This window comes from Salvelinus alpinus, chromosome 16 (genome assembly GCF_045679555.1).
Source record: "Salvelinus alpinus chromosome 16, SLU_Salpinus.1, whole genome shotgun sequence".
Classification (NCBI taxonomy): Eukaryota; Metazoa; Chordata; class Actinopteri; order Salmoniformes; family Salmonidae; genus Salvelinus; species Salvelinus alpinus.
In genome coordinates, this window is record NC_092101.1 from 22,554,326 (window position 1) to 22,574,921 (window position 20,596).

The window sequence follows — 20,596 nt, forward strand, 5'->3', positions numbered from 1 at the left end:
ATTATCAGTAGGGCTGAGAATGACGCTGCAGTGGACAGCAGCCGTTTTACAGGCAACTGACCAATTCTGCTATTTTGTGTGTTTCTTTTCTTTTTTGTACATAATATTTCCACCATCGTTTCCTGTGACAGAAAAGAGTTCTGGACATCAGAACAGCGATCACTAACCTCAACTGGGATGAAGATTTCTACTTCAACGAGTCGGAGGCGCAGGACATACTGCTCACCCCAGACCAGAGAGGCCGACGCGTGGGCACCTTAACGAAACTACGTCGGCGAATACATAAACCACCTCTACCCTCAGTTCTATTAGCGAATGTACAATCACTGGAAAACAAACTGGACGAGCTCCGTTCGAGACTATCCTTTCAACGGGACATGAAAAACTGTAAAATCCTATGTTTCTCAGAGTCGTGGCTGAAAAAGGACATGGATAATATACAACTAGCTGGTTTTTCTATGCATCGGTAGAACAGAACGGCATGAAGGATAAGATGTAGACCAGATATTCCCAAACGGAGATACGTGCAATGCCGTCGGGGGTACACCAAATAAAAATGTGATTCAGGATTGAAAAAATACCAGTATTTTCAAACAGTCCATTTATATTTTCCAACGGGGCTATACATTTGGGTGAGGTTTTTTTCTCGCCTGAGTAGCCTCGTTTCACTGCCAAAAATAAAATGAAACCATCTAGTGTTCAGCGAAATAATAACACAATGTCAAATACAGGTAGCCTAGTCAAATAATTTACATCCAATCACATTAACTGTTACTCTCTCGCGGGAATTCCACTAACGGTCCGTAAGTAGCCAAAAGTAGCTGCTGCTCATGTTGGTATCTGTACTTATGGCGCAAAAGCCATGACAGGGAGACATAGGGAAGTGGTAATGCTCGTGCAAGGAGTTGCTCCCAACACCACTTGGGTACACTGCAACATCCACCGAGAAGCTCTGCCTGCCAAGGGAATGCCTGACAGCTTGAAAGACGTTTTGGACACTACAGTGAAAATGGTTAACTTTGTTAAAGCAAGGCCCCTAAACTGTTGTGTATTTTCTGCACTATGCAATGATTTGGGCAGCAACTATGTAACGCTTTTACAACATAAAGAAGTCAGTTGGTTATCAAGGGGCAAACGATTGACACGTTTTTTTAAATTGAGAGACGAGCTTAAAGTTTTCTTTATTGACCATAATTTTCACTTGTCTGACCGCTTGCATGATGATGAGTTTCTCACACGACTGGCCTATCTGGGTGATGTTTTTTCTCTCCTGAATGATCTGAATCTAGGATTACAGGGAATCTCCGCAAGGTCTTTCCATCATTGTATGATTTTTTTGTGTGCAAATGATCTCAAGCTTACGTCAAATGTGATATAGTGAAGCACCTGAGTGATTTGGGTGCGCAAATATTCTTATTATATTATTATTTGTAACCTGGTCCTATAAGAGCTCTTTGCCACTTCCCACGAGCCGGGTTGTGACAAAAACTCACACTCGTTCTTATGTTTAATAAATGTATCGTGGCAGGCTTACAATGATGTCAAAAACAACATTTGAGAGTGCGCTGACCATGGTGTTAGAGGGGGTACGCAGCTGGAGGTTGAATGTTTTGAAGGGGTACGGAACTATAAAAACTTTGGGAACCACTGATGTAGACCATACTATTTACCAAGAGAGTTTACATCTATATTTTTTGTAGCTGTCTATTTACAACCATAAACCAATGCTGGCACTAAGACCTCACTAAATGAGCTGTATACACCATAACTAAAAAAGAACATACTCATCCAGAGGCGGCTCTCCTAGTAGTCTGTGATTTTAATGCAGGGAAACTGAAATCAACATTTTTTAATTTCTACCAGCATGACACCTGTGCAACTAGAAACTAGATCATCTTTACGCCACACACAGAAATGCATACAAAGCTCTCCCTTGCCCTCTATTTGGTAAATCTGACCATAACTCTATCCTCCTGATTCCTGCTTACAAGCAAAAACTCAAACAGGAAGTACCAGTGACGCATCCAATACGGAAGTGATCCGATGAAGCGGATGCTAAGCTACAGGACTGTTCCGCTGGCACAGACTGGAATATGTTCCGCGATTCATCCGATAGCATTAAGGAATTTACTACATCATTCACCAGCTTCATTAATAAGTCCATCGATGACGTCGTCCCCACAGTGACCATACATATACAGTGGGGCAAAAAAGTATTTAGTCAGCCACCAATTGTGCAAGTTCTCCCACTTAAAAATATGAGAGAGGCCTGTAATTCTCATCATAGGTACACTTCAACTATGACAGACAAAATGAGAAAATAAAATCCAGAAAATCACATTGCAGGATTTTTAATGAATTTATTTGCAAATTATGGTGGAAAATAAGTATTTGGTCACCTACAAACAAGCAAGATTTCTGGCTCTCACAGACCTGTAACTTCTTCTTTAAGAGGCTCCTCTGTCCTCCACTCGTTACCTGTATTAATGGCACCTGTTTGAACTTGTTATCAGTATAAAAGACACCTGTCCACAACCTCAAACAGTCACACTCCAAACTCCACTATGGCCAAGACCAAAGAGCTGTCAAAGGACACCAGAAACAAAATTGTAGACCTGCACCAGGCTGGGAAGACTGAATCTGCAATAGGTAAGCAGCTTGGTTTGAAGAAATCAACTGTGGGAACAATTATTAGGAAATGGAAGACATACAAGACCACTGATAATCTCCCTCGATCTGGGGCTCCACGCAAGATCTCACCCCGTGGGGTCAAAATGATCACAAGAACGGTGAGCAAAAATCCCAGAACCACACGGGGGGACCTAGTGAATGACCTGCAGAGAGCTGGGACCAAAGTAACAAAGCCTACCATCAGTAACACACTACGCCGCCAGGGACTCAAATCCTGCAGTGCCAGACGTGTCCCCCTGCTTAAGCCAGTACATGTCCAGGCCCGTCTGAAGTTTGCTAGAGAGCATTTGGATGATCCAGAAGAAGATTGGGAGAATGTCATATGGTCAGATGAAACCAAAATATAACTTTTTGGTTAAAACTCAACTCGTCGTGTTTGGAGGACAAAGAATGCTGAGTTGCATCCAAAGAACACCATACCTACTGTGAAGCATGGGGGTGGAAACATCATGCTTTGGGGCTGTTTTTCTGCAAAGGGACCAGGACGACTGATCCGTGTAAAGGAAAGAATGAATGGGGCCATGTATCGTGAGATTTTGAGTGAAAACCTCCTTCCATCAGCAAGGGCATTGAAGATGAAACGTGGCTGGGTCTTTCAGCATGACAATGATCCCAAACACACCGCCCGGGCAACGAAGGAGTGGTTTCGTAAGAAGCATTTCAAGGTCCTGGAGTGGCCTAGCCAGTCTCCAGATCTCAACCCCATAGAAAATCTTTGAAGGGAGTTAAAAGTCCGTGTTGCCCAGCAACAGCCCCAAAACATCACTGCTCTAGAGGAGATCTGCATGGAGGAATGGGCCAAAATACCAGCAACAGTGTGTGAAAACCTTGTGAAGACTTACAGAAAACGTTTGACCTCTGTCATTGCCAACAAAGGGTATATAACAAAGTATTGAGATAAACTTTTGTTATTGACCAAATACTTATTTTCCACCATAATTTGCAAATAAATTCATAAAAAATCCTACAATGTGATTTTCTGGATTTTTTTTTCTCATTTTGTCTGTCATAGTTGAAGTGTACCTATGATGAAAATTACAGGCCTCTCTCATCTTTTTAAGTGGGAGAACTTGCACAATTGGTGGCTGACTAAATACTTTTTTGCCCCACTGTATATCCCAATCAGAAGCCATGGATTACAGGCAACAACCGCACTGAGCCAGCCACAGCTGCCTAGTGACGTAAGCCTACCAGACAAGCTAAATGCCTTCTACTCTCACTTCAAGGCAAGCAGCACTGAATCATGCATGAGAGCACCAGCTGTTCCGGACGACTGTGTGATCACGCTTGCCATAGCTGGTGTGAGTAAGACCTTTAAAAAGGTTAACATTCACAAGGCTGCACGGACAGACGGATTACCAGGATGCGTACTCAGAGCATGTGCTGACCAGCTGGCAAGTGTCTTCACTGACATTTTCAACCTCTCCCTGGAATACCTATATGTTTCAAGCAGACCACCATAGTCCCTGTGCCCAAGAACGCCAAGGTAACCTGTCTAAATTACTCATCTGTAGCCATGAAAGGCTTTGAAAGGTTGGTCATGGCTCACATCAACACCATTATCCCAGACACCCTGGACCCACTCCAATTTGCATACCACCCCAACAGTTCCACACATAACACAAACTCTATTGCACACTGTCCTTTCCCACCTCGACAAGAGGAACACCTATGTGAGAATGCTGTTCATGGACTACAACTCAGCTTTCAACACCATAGTGCCCTCCAAGCTGATTACTAAGATAAAGACCCTGGGACTGAACACCTCCCTCTGCAACTGGATCCTGGACTTCCTGATGGGCTGCCGCCAGATGGTGAGGGTGGGCAACAACACATCCACCACGCTGACCCTCAACACGGGGGCCCCTCAGAGGTGCGTGCTTAGTCCGCTCCTGTTGTCCCTATTCACCTATGACCGTGTGACCGCGCACGACTCCAACACCCTTATTAAGTTTGCTGACAGCTCGCCGGTGGTAGGCCTGAACACAGACGGCAATGAGACTATAGGGAGAAGGTCAGAGACCTGGCAGTGTGGTTCCAGAACAACAACCTCTCCCTCAACATCAGCAAGACAAAGGAGCTGATCGAGAACAACAGGAAACAAAGGGCAGAGCACAGATCCCCATTCACACTTATCCCACCAGACATGCCACCAGGGGTATTTTCACAGTCCCCAAATCCAGAGCAAATTCAAGAAAGCATACAGTATTATATAGAGCCCTAATTGCATGGAACTTGCATGGAACTTCCTTCCATCTCATATTGCTCAAATAAACAGCAAACCTCTTTTCAGGAGACTGAAAAGATTTGGCATGGGCCCCCAGATCCTCAAAAAGTTATACAGCTGCACCATTAAGAGCATATTGACTGGCTGCATAACCTCTTGGTATGGCAGCTGCTTGGCATCTGATTGCAAGGCGCTATAGAGGGTAGTGCGTACAGCCCAGTATGTAGCCACGTTATCGTTACTCATTGAGTATTTATTATTACTTTTATTATTATGTGCTCTACTTTTCTATTATTTCTCTATTTCCTTTCTCTCTGCATTGGGAAGAGAAGGGCATTGTTAGTCTACACCTGTTGTGTATGAAGCATGTGACAAATATAATTTTATTTGAGTAGGTTACAGCTATGCTTCAGAGGGGAAGGGACTGGTAGCCTACACATACACACCTGGAAAAGATTTTCAGCTGGCAGGCAGATGCTGGAAAAAGTTTCTGATTCACATAGGGAGGGCTTTGCATAGGCGCTTTGTTGCGTTAGAATATAGAATATATACTGAAGAAAAATACAAACGCAACATGCAACAATTTCAACTATTTTATTAAGTTACAGTTCCTATAAGGAAATCAGTCAATTGAAATAAATAAATTAGGCCCTAATCTATGGATTTCACATGACTGGGCAGCGGCGCAGCCATGGGTGGGCCTGGGAGGGCATAGGCTCACCCGCTTGTGAGCCAGGCCAGCCAATCAGAATGAGTATATCTTTCCCACAAAAGGGCTTTATTGCAGACAGAAATACTCCTCAGTTTCATCAGTTGTCCAGGAGGCTGGTCTTAGACCAGGCTCAGTGGACCCTACAGTCAAGCTCCTATTAAGCTTTTGATCACGCGGCCATGTTCCGGGTTGCCGCTGAAAATAACATTGACTTATACACTGACACGGTGACAGAGTTCATCAGGAAGTGTATATGGGGATATTGTTCCCACTGTGACGATTAAAACCTATCCAAACCAAAAACTGTGGATAGATGGCAGTATTCACGCAAAAGTGAAAGCCCAAACCACCGCATTTAACCACGACAAGATGACTGGGAATATGACTGAATACAAACATTCCAGTTATGCCCTCCGTAAGGCAATCAAACAGGAAAAACGTCAGTACAGAGGCAAAGTGGAGTCACAATTCAATGGCTCAGACACAACAGACGTATGTGGCAGGGTCTACAGACAATCACGTATATTAAATGGAAAACCAGCCATGTCGCGGACACCGACGTCTTGCTCCCGGACAAGCTAAACACCTTCTTCGTCCGCTTTGAGGATAACACAGTACCGCTGACACGGGCCGATCCCGAGAACTGTTAACTCTTGTTCTCTGTGGCCGACGTGATAAGACATTTAAGCGTGTTAACCCTCGCAAGGCTGCCGGGCCCAGACGGCATCCCTAGCTGTGTCCTCAGAGCATTCACAAACCAGCTGGCTGAAGTTTTTACGGACATATTCAATCTCTCCCTATCCCAGTCTGCTGTCCCCACTTGCTTCAAGATGTCCACAATTGTTCCTGTACCCAAGAAAGTGAAGGTAACTGAACTAAATGAATATCGCCCTGTAGCACTCACTTCTGTCATCATGAAGTGCTTTGAGAGGCTAGTTAAGGATAATATCACCTCCAACTTACCCGACACCCTAGACCCACTGCAATTTGCATACCGCCCCTATAGATCCACGGATGTGCAATTGCCATCGCACTGCACACTGCCCTATCCTATCTGGACAAAAGGAATACCTATGTAAGAATATTGGACCTATGATACCTGTGGCCTAATCACATAAATATGACAGCCAGAATGTCCTCTCAGAACATCAATACTGAGAGGGATTACTGAGTTTTCTGTGGGGAAGAGGGGATGGACAGGGGAGAGGAGAGGAGGACACCATCAGTCCCAGAGGTTAAGGAAGATAGGGGGTAGTTAATGGTCTTTCATGGCCTTTCTATCACTCATCTGCGATTTGATGCGTGGGCTCACCCTTCCTGTGTAGGGGTAAACTGATAGGCCCATCAGGGCATCCTATCTCTGTCTGAGGCCCCTCAGGAGACCTACTGCAGTCCACTGACCCTCCATTATCCCCTCTCCTGTTTACAACTACTGGGCTCCATGGCTCCATAGCCCTGTTCATCCACATCAACATATTGGTAATATGATGCCCAGTCGCAGGACAAATCCACACAGGAAAGCATGGGAAGTGATGGATATGGAGGAGGCCCTGAGCTGCTTTGAACTCATCCTTAATACCCACATTTCTCCGAAGCTGCGTGGTTCTGATCGGTGGTACTTTGTCTAACTTGTCACTATCTAAAAGATGAAAGCTTCCTTCACAGAGTTTTTTGGCCATTTGTAAGACCTTATTGTTTAGATAGAGTAGAATAATATGTGCTTTTGAGTCCACCGTAGCTGTGTTAAATCAGCACCTTCCTAGGGCTTTTCTATTAAATCCGCCGCACTTCCCCAAAGCGCACCACTCAGGGCTCCACTCAGGCCCCAGCCCAGCGCTGGCATCCTGGGGAGGGACCCAAGGCAGCTGGGCCAGATCACTGGAGTCCCGGGGCAGTCATCTTTAATGTTTCCTCAAGCACAGAGCAGTTGAACTACAGAGAGAACAGGCTTAACCCCAGGGTACGGAGGGGCTGGAGGCTCCCTGGCTGAAACAGAGGGAGCTGAGGAGTACAAAACGGGAAAAGACCTAAGGGATAGAAAGAAACAGAACAAGCGAAAGAAAGAAAGATAAACAGGAAAATAGAGAAATAACGAGATTGAGATGATAGGGATTGTTGGTCAGACAGCAGCAGGCTTCACTGAAGCGAGAGAGTAAGTTGTCAGAGATCAGACACACACCTGTCTGTAATGACGCTAGGTACTAATAGTGATGGACAGGCTTCAGCCATGCTGTTTGAGCACCTCAGATCTCCTGTCAATTAGGACTGCTTCTGTCAGGGGGCTGATATGATGACACAGCACCTCACTCCCATGCTGTTCTACACAGCTTCAAACCTCTGTGTGGAGAGCTTTGTGTGTGTGTGTGTGTGTGTGTGTGTGTGTGTGTGTGTGTGTGTGTGTGTGTGTGTGTGTGTGTGTGTGTGTGTGTGTGTGTGTGTGTGTGTGTGTGTGTGTGTGTGTGTGTGTGTGTGTGTGTGTGTGTGTGTGTAGGTTCTTCTATCCTTTATCCTTGTGTGGACCTACAATCCCCTAAAGTCCTCACAAAGATAGTAAAAAAGGGAAACTCTCTCTCGTGGGGACAAAGGCTATTTTAAGTTTAGGGGTTTGGTTTAAGGTTAGGGTTACAGTTAGGGTCATGGTTAGAGTTAGGGTAAGGGGCTAGTGATTGGTTTAGGGTTAGGAGTTAGGTTTAGGGTTAGGGTTACGAGTTAAGGTTAGGGTTAGGGAAAATAGAATTTTGAATGGAAATAAATTGTAGGTCCCCATGAGGATAGAAGAACATAATGTGTGTGTGATAATGGGGCAGTGCATATTGCATCAGTATAGGGTGTTAATAGAGATGTGGGATGTATGTAAGTGAGCAAGCCTGTTTATTTACACTGGCCTTCCAAAGTGTGTGTGGGGTTTGCACCCTCAGCATACAGATCATTGGCTCTACATGGCTGTCCTCCTCTCCCAGCTGTGCTGCAGAGCTGCCTGGGTCCTTTAATAGTGCTAAGTCTAAAGCTGCAGTTGGGTGTTGGGTGTTTTCATGGAGAGGAAATGAGTGAGATGTCTTTCAGTAGTTACAGTAGCTTGGCCTATATCCACTCACATAGCACAGGCCCCTGTGTAATTCTCCCTCTGTCTCTCTCTCTCTCCCTCTTCAATGACCCCATGCACCAGAGCCCAGAGCCCCAACACTGCCCACTGTGTTCCCCCCGTGACCCCTTCCTCCGACCCCTACACACAGACCAGCCTGTTCCGAACCAGCCTGTCCGAACAACCCCTAGAGCTATTTTAAGCCTGGGCCAAACAAAACAGAGCCCATGTCTTAGCTAGCAGACTTCCTGGACTCTCTAGGGTCTGTTGGGTTCAACGGGCCAGACGCGAGGAACCACAAAGTGTGGGCTATTTTGGGGGGAAATATCTCCCCTTAAGATGATAGAGTCAGATGGATCATAGACTTGTACGAAACATGCCATTCTCCACTATGGGTGATGATGAGAGAGGTTCACAGAAGAAAAGAGAGAGAGAGATGGAGAAAGAGAGAGCGAGAGAGAGATCAATAGCCCTACCTCCTGCTGATAGAAGAGTGTGAGAGACCGTAGACGATGCTGATGATGGGCCTGGGACTGATCTCCCTGTGGCTAACACTGATGAGCTTTGGGACAGTAGACCTCCAGGAAAACGTCACTTCAATCTACAAGCTTTTCACTCATATGCAGTTTAGCTGTTGCAGCTATTTTTACAACCCACTTGTATTAAATACTGTACATGTGCAAAGGATAGCTCTATTACAGAGTGTCTCTGTAAGTACTGTACTGTACAGGGGGTTGTACAGAGGGTTCAGCCAGCCAAGAATAATTATCATAACTGATAATGGCTATTAATAATGTCAGAATTTTGATCCATCTCATGACCCCCTAGCCCTTCTGGAGTTACAGGCCCATGTCACTTCCATAAACACGGTTGGGACAGATATAGGGCCTCACTATTTCAAGCCTCACCATCAATTCACTTAATGTCACTGCAACAATTCCCTCTGATGACATAAAGGGCAGAACACTTCAGTGAGACAGAGTAAAAACAAGTCCTACTTTGCACAAAGGAAAGTGAAAAGAGCGTTTAAAAAACCCAGCCTAACCTCAAAGACGTAACATAGTAAATGTGAATCTGTGACACTCAAACTAGTATGATATTTTACATTTGGTATGGTTACAGAAGGTTGCTTAAGGCAAAAGCGAAAGGAGGGAGGTTGGTCAGGACCCAAATGTGTGGTCGAATCACATCACGGACAACTTTAGCATTTTAGCTAATTAGCAACTTTGCAACTACTTAGCATGTTAGCTAACCCTTAACCCCTAACCTTAACCCTAACCTTAACCCCTAACCTTAACCCCTAACCCTTAACCCCTAACCTTAACCTAGCTAACGCTAGATACAACAAATTGGAATTCATAACATATTGTACAAATTGCAATTCGTAATATATCATATGAATTGCAATTCGTAACATATCATACAAAGTGTAATTCATACGAAATGGATGATGGACATCCACAAATTAATATATACCATACGCAATGTAACCTATCATACTAAATGGAGGGAGACATATTTATATTTACTATGTTACCTCTATTCCTGAGTCCAGGTTGGAAAAAACAAGCTAATGGAATGTCAATTCATGCTAACTCAAATACACTGATTTTTACAGATGAGATCCCACACATTTATTGAGTGCAAGGGCACAGTCTCACACACACACACACACACACACACACACACACACACACACACACACACACACACACACACACACACACACACACACACACACACACACACACACACACACACACACACACACACACACACACACACACACACACACACACACACACAATAACGAATCACAAACACACTTAGCATCACTCTCCAGCTCCAGAAAGTCGTCACATGGAGTGGGGTGTCTGGCGGACGTCTTCACTTACTATAATGAAAACAGTCATATATCTAAACAGCATGTCTTGGTTGGGACAATAAAACCAACTAGCACCCACTGACTAGGCTATTTAAAGCTTTGACTCAGACATATGGGCCTGGCAGCACAGAGCATAGAAAAACACAAAAGAAAGTAAAAGTCCTCTCCATCCCACATCAGAGAAACAATCCACATGGACCAGTAAATACACGACAGATTGTGAAAGCCCCCCCATATTAAGCACTCCCACAGTCCACAGAGGACACATTCATCACATCCAAATACCCAGGCTAAAGTAAGGGATCAAGGATAAAGCCTCCTTTTAAAGGAGCAACTGATGATTCATTTAAATTACCATCGAATAAGCCTGTTAGCCCAAAACAAAGCTTTTAAGAGTAAGATTACAGGGAACGAATCAGAGCCTTTTCCTTTCAATAAAGTACAGAAGTAATTACAGGAAATACAGCGCATGCCGTTCAGATTACCTGGTTTTAAAACATGCAATACACTGATTATGTTATAATGTGAATGCTACTGTGTGAACAGGTGACACAATGCATGCCTGTCTGTCTGTCTGTCACTCACCTTGGCCCCGATGACGGAGCTCTTCTGGTAAAAGCAGCACAGGGCTGCTGTTAAGGTCCTCAGAACATTGCATCTCTCCGACATCTCTCACCCCTCTCACTTAACTCACAGTAAAAGCCACCCCAAAAAACTGTCTCAAAAACCACAGAGATTCTCAGTTAGCATTCACTTCTGTCGCACCAGGGGTGTGAACATGTTAGCAGCTCACTCTGTGGCTCTCTCTCTCTCTCTCTAGTCTCTCTCTTTTTCAGTCGAAACAGTTCTGTTCTCTGTGCGCTACACAGTGAACACACCACACACAGTGAACACACCACACCATGCTGCTTCACTCAGTCCCGGAGCTCCATGTATGGAGCTTTGGAATCCCCATGTGATTTTGCTCTCCCGCAAATGAAATCTTAGCCCGCTGGGAGTGCACTACCTCTACCTCTACTGTCTCTGGCTCTACTAAGACTAACCCCAGCAACCCCCTCTCACCACTGGCTGAGTTTAGAGGAGAGAGAGGGGGGGGGGGTAGAAAGCGAGAGAGAGAGAGGGAGAGAGAGAGAGAGAGAGAGGGAGAGAGAGAGAGAGAGAGAGATGGGGAGGGGGAGGTCGAGAGAGAAAGAGAGATAGAGAGAGAGAAGCTGCTGTGTGTTCTTCTGAAGTCCCCTACCCTACCAACAGTGCTGCTCTGATTAACACACCATCAGAGAGAGGGGGGGTAAAAAGATCAAGAGAGAGAGAGAGAGAGAGAAGCTGCTGTGTGTTTTTCTGAAGCCCCCTACCCCTACCAACAGTGCTGCTCTGATTAACATACCATCACCACACACATTCTATGAGCCTCTTCTGCTCTTTTAACATACTGGTGTTTTAAACTGTGGAGGTATTTTGGTTTGTTTTAAATTAAAAGATGCATCTGTTCTGTTCATCTCAGAAAAATAGGAAACTCTCTACAAAGGAAGACAGATGTGTGTAATGCAACAACATTCAGGTCAAATAGGTGAAAATATCTGCAGTTGAGAATAAAAGTGATACAAAACTAAGATTTAAATCAGTCTGGTCGGACATAACCTGTGTTGTTGATGAGACAAATAAGGAAATAATCTGGTTTCTGAAGGCTCTATTCAATCAGATCTGTTTTATCATCCACATAGAGGTTGTTTTGGTGGTGTCTGAGGTGGAACTGCTTTAGAGCTGTCAAATCCACAAGTGGCTCCTGGTATTACACCTAAAGCGGACATTGCCATTGGCTGCACAGAGTCACATTAAGAGAAATCCCATGCAGCCTTCTTTACAAGTTTGAACGCGGGAATGTGAGATGTAATCTACACCTTGATTAGGCTGATAGAAATCCTCATTATTTCGTTCAATGATTTTAAATTTGAGCGTCATTATTTCTATAAAGCCTAAACTTTCCTGTTCTGAACTTCTAACGCAAATGGGACTGTTGTGGCTTCGTGACAATGATCAAGAGCATCTGCTCACCGTTTTGACAGCTCCAAAGCAGTTACACCTCTCACACCGCCAAAACATAAACTATGTGGGTGTGGGCTATCGCTGGTTAACGCTTGATCTGATTAAATCTAGGCCTTAGTCTGTATTTGTCTCTCGGAACAACCATTGAGAAGAATGTAGAGCATTCAGACGTGGACCGAGGAGGGGAACAGGAGAGATGAGTGGCAGGATAACTATTCACTGGGGTCAGAGCTGTATCTCTCTGTGTCTCTTAATGCTAAGGCCACTTAACTTCAGTCAGCACTTCTGGCTGTGGAGAGATGGTTGGAGTATAACAGAGCATGACCAGAAGACATGTCTTCATTCAAAGCAATGCCACTTCGCAGGCACTTTTATCGACGTTTCTTACAGTGCAGTGCATGCATCATTTTCCTCATGATGTATGTGTGATCCCTGAAGGGATTGAACCCATGACCTTGGCGTTGCTAACACTCTTACCAACTGAGCCACACACGGCCACGTTTTGTCCGTCTCCCCAGTAATGCCAACAGAGTGGAATACCAAGCACAGGAATTTCCATCCCCATTTCATTAGCATCACGTTGGGCTCTCAGCTGTTCCGGGAATGTTTGGTTGGATGGATGATGGGCTGTTTAGCTCTTTCTCTTGGTCCTCCAATACCATGACATCAGCAGACATCCTATTGTGTGTGTAAAATCCTCCTTAATTCCCTTGTCAGTTGAAATACTGTAACTTCAAGGAAACTTACGACCCGTTATAGGAAGGTGGAAAAAAGCCATATATACGTTAGAAATCTGCTTTACTTCAGCAAATACAGCCTCACAGGACTGGCTTGCTTCAGCCCTATGAATCAGAGATACGATTAAACTATAGGAGAGGGAGAGAGAGAACTGGCTGATTAACGATGCAGAGTTGTGAGAATGAATGAATGCAATGCACAGCTCAGCTATTTGCAGGTGCTTTCTTAAAAAGGGGAGCAATCTGTGAATGTGATTCAGCCAATACAAATAAATGGTAGAAAAAGTCTCCTCTGCACTTATAAACTGGCCAATCTTGAACTATGCAAAGTGAATAATCTGTTAAGTGGGCCTTTCTGGCTGCATTTAGACAGGCAGCCCAATTCTGATATTCTTTTCACTAATTGGTCTTTTGATCTGATGTGATTGGTCAAAAGACCAATTAGTGTAAAAAAACAGTTCAGAATTGGGCTGCCTGTCTAAACGCAGCCTCTGCTTTCACCATTAACAAACCTATTGCAACACCTTTAGAACAAAAACTCAAACACCAACTCCACCAAATCAGTTGGGGTAACGGCAGTGGGATAGGGAAACGGGCAGGAGGTCCACTACCTGGGGGGTGTAATTACCCAAGAGCCATTAAGAAATGCTGGGTTCCATTCTGCTGAAACCAAATCGCTCATAAAATGTCTTCCTCTTTACACAGTGTGACACTGGTGATGACAACACTGTGATGAAACATGAGACACACAACACTAATGCTGGCACAGAACCACAGAGCATAATTGACCAGTGCCACGTGTAATACGTTGATATATCACATATAACATCATGTTTTTTCTCTGGGTCATTTCTAGATAAGAGATCTAGGAACAGTGTGTAATGTCTGTCCTTTTAGACTTTTGAAAAACTACAATGGATAATAAAAATACAATATGGAAAGCATATTGACACATCTTTTAATTAAACTCCTGAAAAGAATAGGATAACAACAGATTAGCAAGAGATTTACTAGTATTATCAGTGGATGTTCACGTCTGCTCAGCTGTTCGGCTGCATAAATTCTACTGTAGTACTTAAGTCAAACCACTAGAGAGTGCCATTTCTCTTCAGTGTGGTAGAATAGATTGTGGACTATGACCCTGCTGAAGGGCATACCTCAGTTCTAACTCGTCTAGGAAACAGGTACAATGGATACTGTAGATAGGAACAACAGGGAGAGATGAAGGACAACTGTTTGGCTGAGGTAGAGAAGATAACTGTTCTGAGGGGGTCACTGGTACTTGGGTTTTATGGATCCCATCCTCATAACCCTGCTGGCATCTGCTTTCAACAGGGAGCAGCTGACAGCCATACAGTCTGTGTCCAACTCACACACACCTGTACTGCATATTCTAGCCACACCATGTACATTATGTATGAGTGGGGCTTGGAGAGTTGGGTGAGATGAGCAACTCATAATCTGCAGCAATTTTCTGAACGACCTCATCCTACAGATGAAAGGTCCAGAGAAGCTATCCGCTGTCCTGTTCCTATTTAGAAGTATTGTCATAAATCCAAACTTATAATGTCTTTGTAGTTCTGGCAATTTTTGTATCTCTCTAACCCAGCTCTCACCCTGCCTGCCACAAATAGAGTATATTTATTTCTGTGTGTGTATTTCTGTGTGTGTATTTCTGTGTGTTTATTTCTGTGTGTGTATTTCTGCAGGCTATGCTGTGCTGTGCTGTGCAGGCCACATGGAGGGCCAAAGGGTCTTCATCTGGTGTTAAGCGAGGGCTGGAGATCTCTCATGTGGCATAGAGAGCCATTGTTCCCTTTAAAGCTCTTTCATGAGCGGTTAGCTACCACTGGGCAAAAACCAGTTGCATCAATGTTGTTTCCACGTCATTTCAACCCCTAAATTCAATCTGATGATGTTGAATCAACATGTAAAATGTATGGGATTTTTAAAAAGTCCTCAACCAAGGAGATTTCTTATTTTTTTCACCAAACTTTTAACCAGACAATCCACTAGGCCTGATGTTCTCCATCCTGTCTTTGTTGTCCTCCTGTTCTTCCTCTTTCTTCTTCTTTCTCTACTCTTTCTCTCTTGTGCTGTCTCTTTCCATTCTTCTCTCTCTATCTCACTCTCTATCAGTCTCTCACTCTGTACCCCCTCTCTCTTCTACACTCTAGTGTTTCACTGAGGAGTCTACTGGAGTAGCAGGTGTCTCTCATCCTGGTCTCTATCCTCATCTGCCACCATGTTGTCTTTGTGACTGTATCTGTGACTCACTCTGACAGTTAGTCTCACTCTAATCAATGTGTGGCTCATTACATAACCATGATTTAAAACCCGTTTCTCATAAACACCATATACTCCCAGAGGGAGAAGTTGGGCTCCACCCAGAAAAAGAGGGTATTTTAGGCGTTGAGTCCTTCTTGAACAATTTCCCCTCTCCCGCCTTCTAGATTGGCTTTGAAGATTGTAGCCATGTCAAATCAGAGGCAAAACAACAAGACTTTCACACGCAACAGTTTCCACCCACACTGTGGCTATATTCAGTCATTCTCAGACCAGCCCTGGTCTATCTGTTGTCTCTCTAGTCCACCCATCTAAACCACTATCCCAGTGGTTGGTTGCAGTAGGATTGTGGTCTTTGGGCATTACTCTGACCTGCTTCGTATTCACACACAGGCCCCCTACCCACAGGAAATGACTTTAGCACATCAGCCTTTGATGTTTCCTGTTCATGTGTGGCAAACATTCATTGTTGCTTCAATAGCATATTAATTTAAGGCCCGGCTGAGTGGAAAAACAAACACACCTGGATGGGTTATGTTGACGGGCTGTGTGAAGCTTACAGTAACAATGGATACAGTATCATGGGTGTTATGTAAGGCCTGGGTCAGACAGTACAGTTCAGCAGTGAAGGCCCCATACACAGCAGATTAATCTCCCATCAAAACAATTGGAGAGGTGCTCCAATCTGCTGTAGCCCTGCCATCCTCCGGGCTTTCCCATATGGAAATCCTCCTGCACTGTGTCTACCCAGTATAGCACACAGTGGAATGAGGCGGTGTGAGGCGGGCTGTGCTGCGTCAGGCTCCTCTAGTGTTGGTTAAACACCACAGGAGTAACTCTACACTATTTACCATCCTGAATCTGGTGAAACTCACCTCAGAGTTTGTGCGTGCATGCAGACGTGTGTTTGTGTGTGTGCATATAGCTAGGTTCATTGTGGAGAGGATAAAAGGCATAGATGACTCTTGCCTAAGAATGAGGCCCTGCATGATCTCAGTTGCACTCTCATCTGTCTAATCCGTCTGAGGTGAGCTGAGGTGAGGACAGGGCTCTGATGTCACAGCGTTTGTGATGTTTCCTCATGTAACACTGTCTGACCTGGTATCAACAACAACTCATCAAGCTGAGTCAGACAAGGCTGGTGGCTCTCTCCAACATTACAATTAGTAATGAGGGAAGATGTAGTCCATGTAGTTGCCTGTTCCTATCCCAACATGTTGAGGTGACTGAATAAAGCCTTCTGCATGCTTTGGTTCAGCTGGTCCCTAGCCGAGTTCAGCTAGGCCAACCGAACAAGTTTGCATTCTCCCTTAAAAGTCCTTTACTTGAAAAACGAGAAGAACGCAGCAATAGTACTGTTTGTCCATCTTGAAACGCCATAGCTAGTATATACTTACTCAAAATTGTCTGAATTGATCTATGTTAACTCAATAAATCTGTCATTAATTTTGACGTTTTGACGAGGAGATCTTAGTCGCACAATTTTACATCTAACTAAGATGTTAGGTGCATTATTTCTAAAGTGAAAAAATATGCATGAAAACGTTTTGTTTCTCATTGAATGACAACAAACACTTTACTGAAGAATCCCTATTGTTGACCAATCACTGATGAATGGGTGTAGATTTGCCGCGAGAGAAAACGTTTGTGTGCACGAACAGCCGAAAAAACGTTGCCGAAGACCAAAACTAACAAAAACGTCACAAAATGTTGTCATAATATATGCACAAACTGTCCCGAACTGTTTCATCTGGGAAGCAGGCGGACGCTTTAAACATGAATAAATGATTGGAGATGGAAGTGAGAGAATTCATATTTGAAAGCAGGAGAGGGTACGTGACAATCGAGTGGCAATCTGAACTGTGTGTTTCTTTTTCTCATTCTAAGGCATATTGAGCCAGTGCCCTGAGCGGTGGTTAGGACTACCTACCTATGCTGTGGGTTGGGTTTTCATCAGCAGGGACTGGGAAACTAGTCAGAATTGAAGGAATGATGGATGGCGCTAAATACAGGGAAATTCTTGAGGGTAACCTGGTTCAGTCTTCCAGAGATTTGAGACTGGGATGGAGGTTCACCTTCCAGCAGGACAATAACCCTAAGCAAACTGCTAAAGCAACACTCGAGTGGTTTAAATGTATTGGAATGGCTTAGTCAAAGCCCAGACCTCAATCCAATTGAGAATCTGTGGTATGACTTAAAGATTGCTGTACACCAGCGGAACCCATCGAACTTGAAGGAGCTGAGGCAGTCTTGCCTTGAAGAATGGGCAAAAATCCCAATGGCTAGATGTGCCAAGCTTATAGAGTCATACCCCAAGAGACTTGCAACTGTATTTGCTGCAAAAGGTGGCTCTACAAAGTTTTTACTTTGGGTGGTTGAATAGTTATGCACTCTCAAGTTTTCCGTTTTTTTGTCTTATTTCTTGTTTGTTTCACAATTAAAACATATTTTGCATCTTCAAAGTGGCAGGCATGTTGTGTAAATCAAATGATACAAACCCCCCAAAAATCTATTTTAATTACAGGTTATAAGGCAACAAAATAGGAAAAATGCCAATGGGGGTGAATACTTTCACAAGCCACTGTAGCAGAGTGGTGGTTAGGACTACCTACTGCCCTAGTGAGATAGTGAAGTAGCAGAGTGGTGGTTAGGACTTCCTACTACCCTAGTGAGATAGTGAAGTAGCAGAGTGGTGGTTAGGACTTCCTACTACCCTAGTGAGATAGTGAAGTAGCAGAGTGGTGGTTAGGACTTCCTACTACCCTAGTGAGATAGTGAAGTAGCAGAGTGGTGGTTAGGACTACCTACTACCCTAGTGAGATAGTGAAGTAGCAGAGTGGTGGTTAGGACTACCTACTACCCTAGTGAGATAGTGAAGTAGCAGAGTGGTGGTTAGGACTACCTACTACCCTAGTGAGATAGTGAAGTAGCAGAGTGGTGGTTAGGACTTCCTACTACCCTAGTGAGATAGTGAAGTAGCAGAGTGGTGGTTAGGACTTCCTACTACCCTAGTGAGATAGTGAAGTAGCAGAGTGGTGGTTAGGACTACCTACTACCCTAGTGAGATAGTGAAGTAGAAGAGTGGTGGTTAGGACTACCTACTACCCTAGTGAGATAGTGAAGTAGCAGAGTGGTGGTTAGGACTTCCTACTACCCTAGTGAGATAGTGAAGTAGCAGAGTGGTGGTTAGGACTTCCTACTACCCTAGTGAGATAGTGAAGTAGCAGAGTGGTGGTTAGGACTACCTACTGCCCTAGTGAGATAGTGAAGTAGCAGAGTGGTGGTTAGGACTACCTACTACCCTAGTGAGATAGTGAAGTAGCAGAGTGGTGGTTAGGACTTCCTACTACCCTAGTGAGATAGTGAAGTAGCAGAGTGGTGGTTAGGACTACCTACTACCCTAGTGAGATAGTGAAGTAGCAGAGTGGTGGTTAGGACTTCCTACTACCATAGTGAGATAGTGAAGTAGCAGAGTGGTGGTTAGGACTACCTACTACCCTAGTGAGATAGTGAAGTAGCCGTGTGTTGATGACTGGCTGCCATGGCTTCTGAGGGGAGAGCTGTTTGGTTTTCTCTCCTGAACTGCATGTGAGGAACCACTGGGTTTGCTTTTCACACTGGCCTGAGAGCATCCTATTCCATGAGGCAAACAGCCCAGGGAAAGAGCGACAGACTGAGAATGTGGATGAAGGAAAAGGTGAAGGAGTAGGTGAATGAGCATGTGGGAAAGAGATGTCAGGTGTGTGAGAGTGATGGTAGTGTGGTATCAGAACACACAGGCCTCAGTCATCACTCAAGCCCAATCACAGTGTACAGGGACACAGGTGAAGGTAATGGGAAATATGATTTGTTTGATGCATTGCTGTACTTCTGAGACTAAGTGCCTCGTAGCCTGGAGAGAAATTGGATTAGTGTATTAGATAGAGGACATTTCCTCCCCTCACTCATCCTTTTCCTTATGAGGCTTTTTGATAGCCTCCAGCCTTAGAGAGAGTAGAATGATTTGTGCACACATCAACTTTACGTAAAGAGGAGGTATAGGTAGAGACATCAGTTAATCAGCTATTAAACGTTTACCATACATCAACTATTTAGAGCACTAGATCGCTAAAAAGTCTACTTGGCGGAAATTGAACAATGTTCCACATCATTTACAAGAGCGACTCCTTTCTACCTCAACTGGTATCTGCAACTTTTTAACCAAAGAGACGTTACTCCCCTGAAGACGTTACTCAGCCCTTTACCTGCAGATGGGTACAGTGTGGCTCCTTCTGACACAAAACATACAAATCTAGTGAGTCACAGTCTCCTGTTTGCCTACTGTTTTCCAGTGGCGTTGGGATAATAGTTGAGGGCTTATGAGGGCTACGTCTGGATATTCACCCCTTTTCAAACAAATCCACCCCTCTCTCTGCCATTATACAATGGGTATACAAGACTATATCTACACAGGAAACAAAGATTGTAGAGGACACTGTCTCACAGCTAAACTTTATGAATTGAAATTTGATTAAATACTGTAGTCAAAAGAATAGTGCATTACAAAACATCATCAGACCTTATAAAAGTCAAACACAGGAACACCCACACATACAGTAAACACATCATGTACTCTCATGCCTTCTCCATGTATAGATATTTACTGTCTATTAATCTATCTTTCGTCCTATATCCTTTAAAACCCTGGAAAAATAAACTGAGAGACTCAATATCCTCGATGTCAGATCAATATCATGTGTCAATGTTCTGAGAGAGAGAGAGAGAGAGAGAGAGAGAGAGAGACAGGTTCCTGGAAGCTACTAGCATTCCTGCCCTATTTCACTGACCTCACAGTTACAAAACAAGCCTAAACTATATCAGATATCCCATAGGAATTAGTGTTATATCAAATTCCAAAAGCTGAACTACATAAGCTTACAGTATTTACTACAGT

General features: G+C 44.1%; 1 protein-coding gene across 3 annotated transcripts in view; it reads right to left on the reverse strand.

Annotated features, from left to right (window-relative positions):
- LOC139541135 (breast cancer anti-estrogen resistance protein 3-like) overlaps positions 1-20,596 on the reverse strand; it is a 75,902-nt gene that overhangs the window by 34,047 nt on the left and 21,259 nt on the right. For 2 of the 3 annotated variants that reach the window (XM_071345399.1, XM_071345400.1), the window contains exon 1: positions 11,183-11,619. The exons of the other annotated variant lie outside the window; for it this stretch is intronic. In XM_071345399.1, the coding sequence (XP_071201500.1) occupies positions 11,183-11,266 (84 nt within the window). In that variant the 5' untranslated portion in view covers positions 11,267-11,619. Of the gene's footprint in view, positions 1-11,182; positions 11,620-20,596 lie in introns of those variants that run through there. 3 annotated transcript variants of the gene reach the window in all.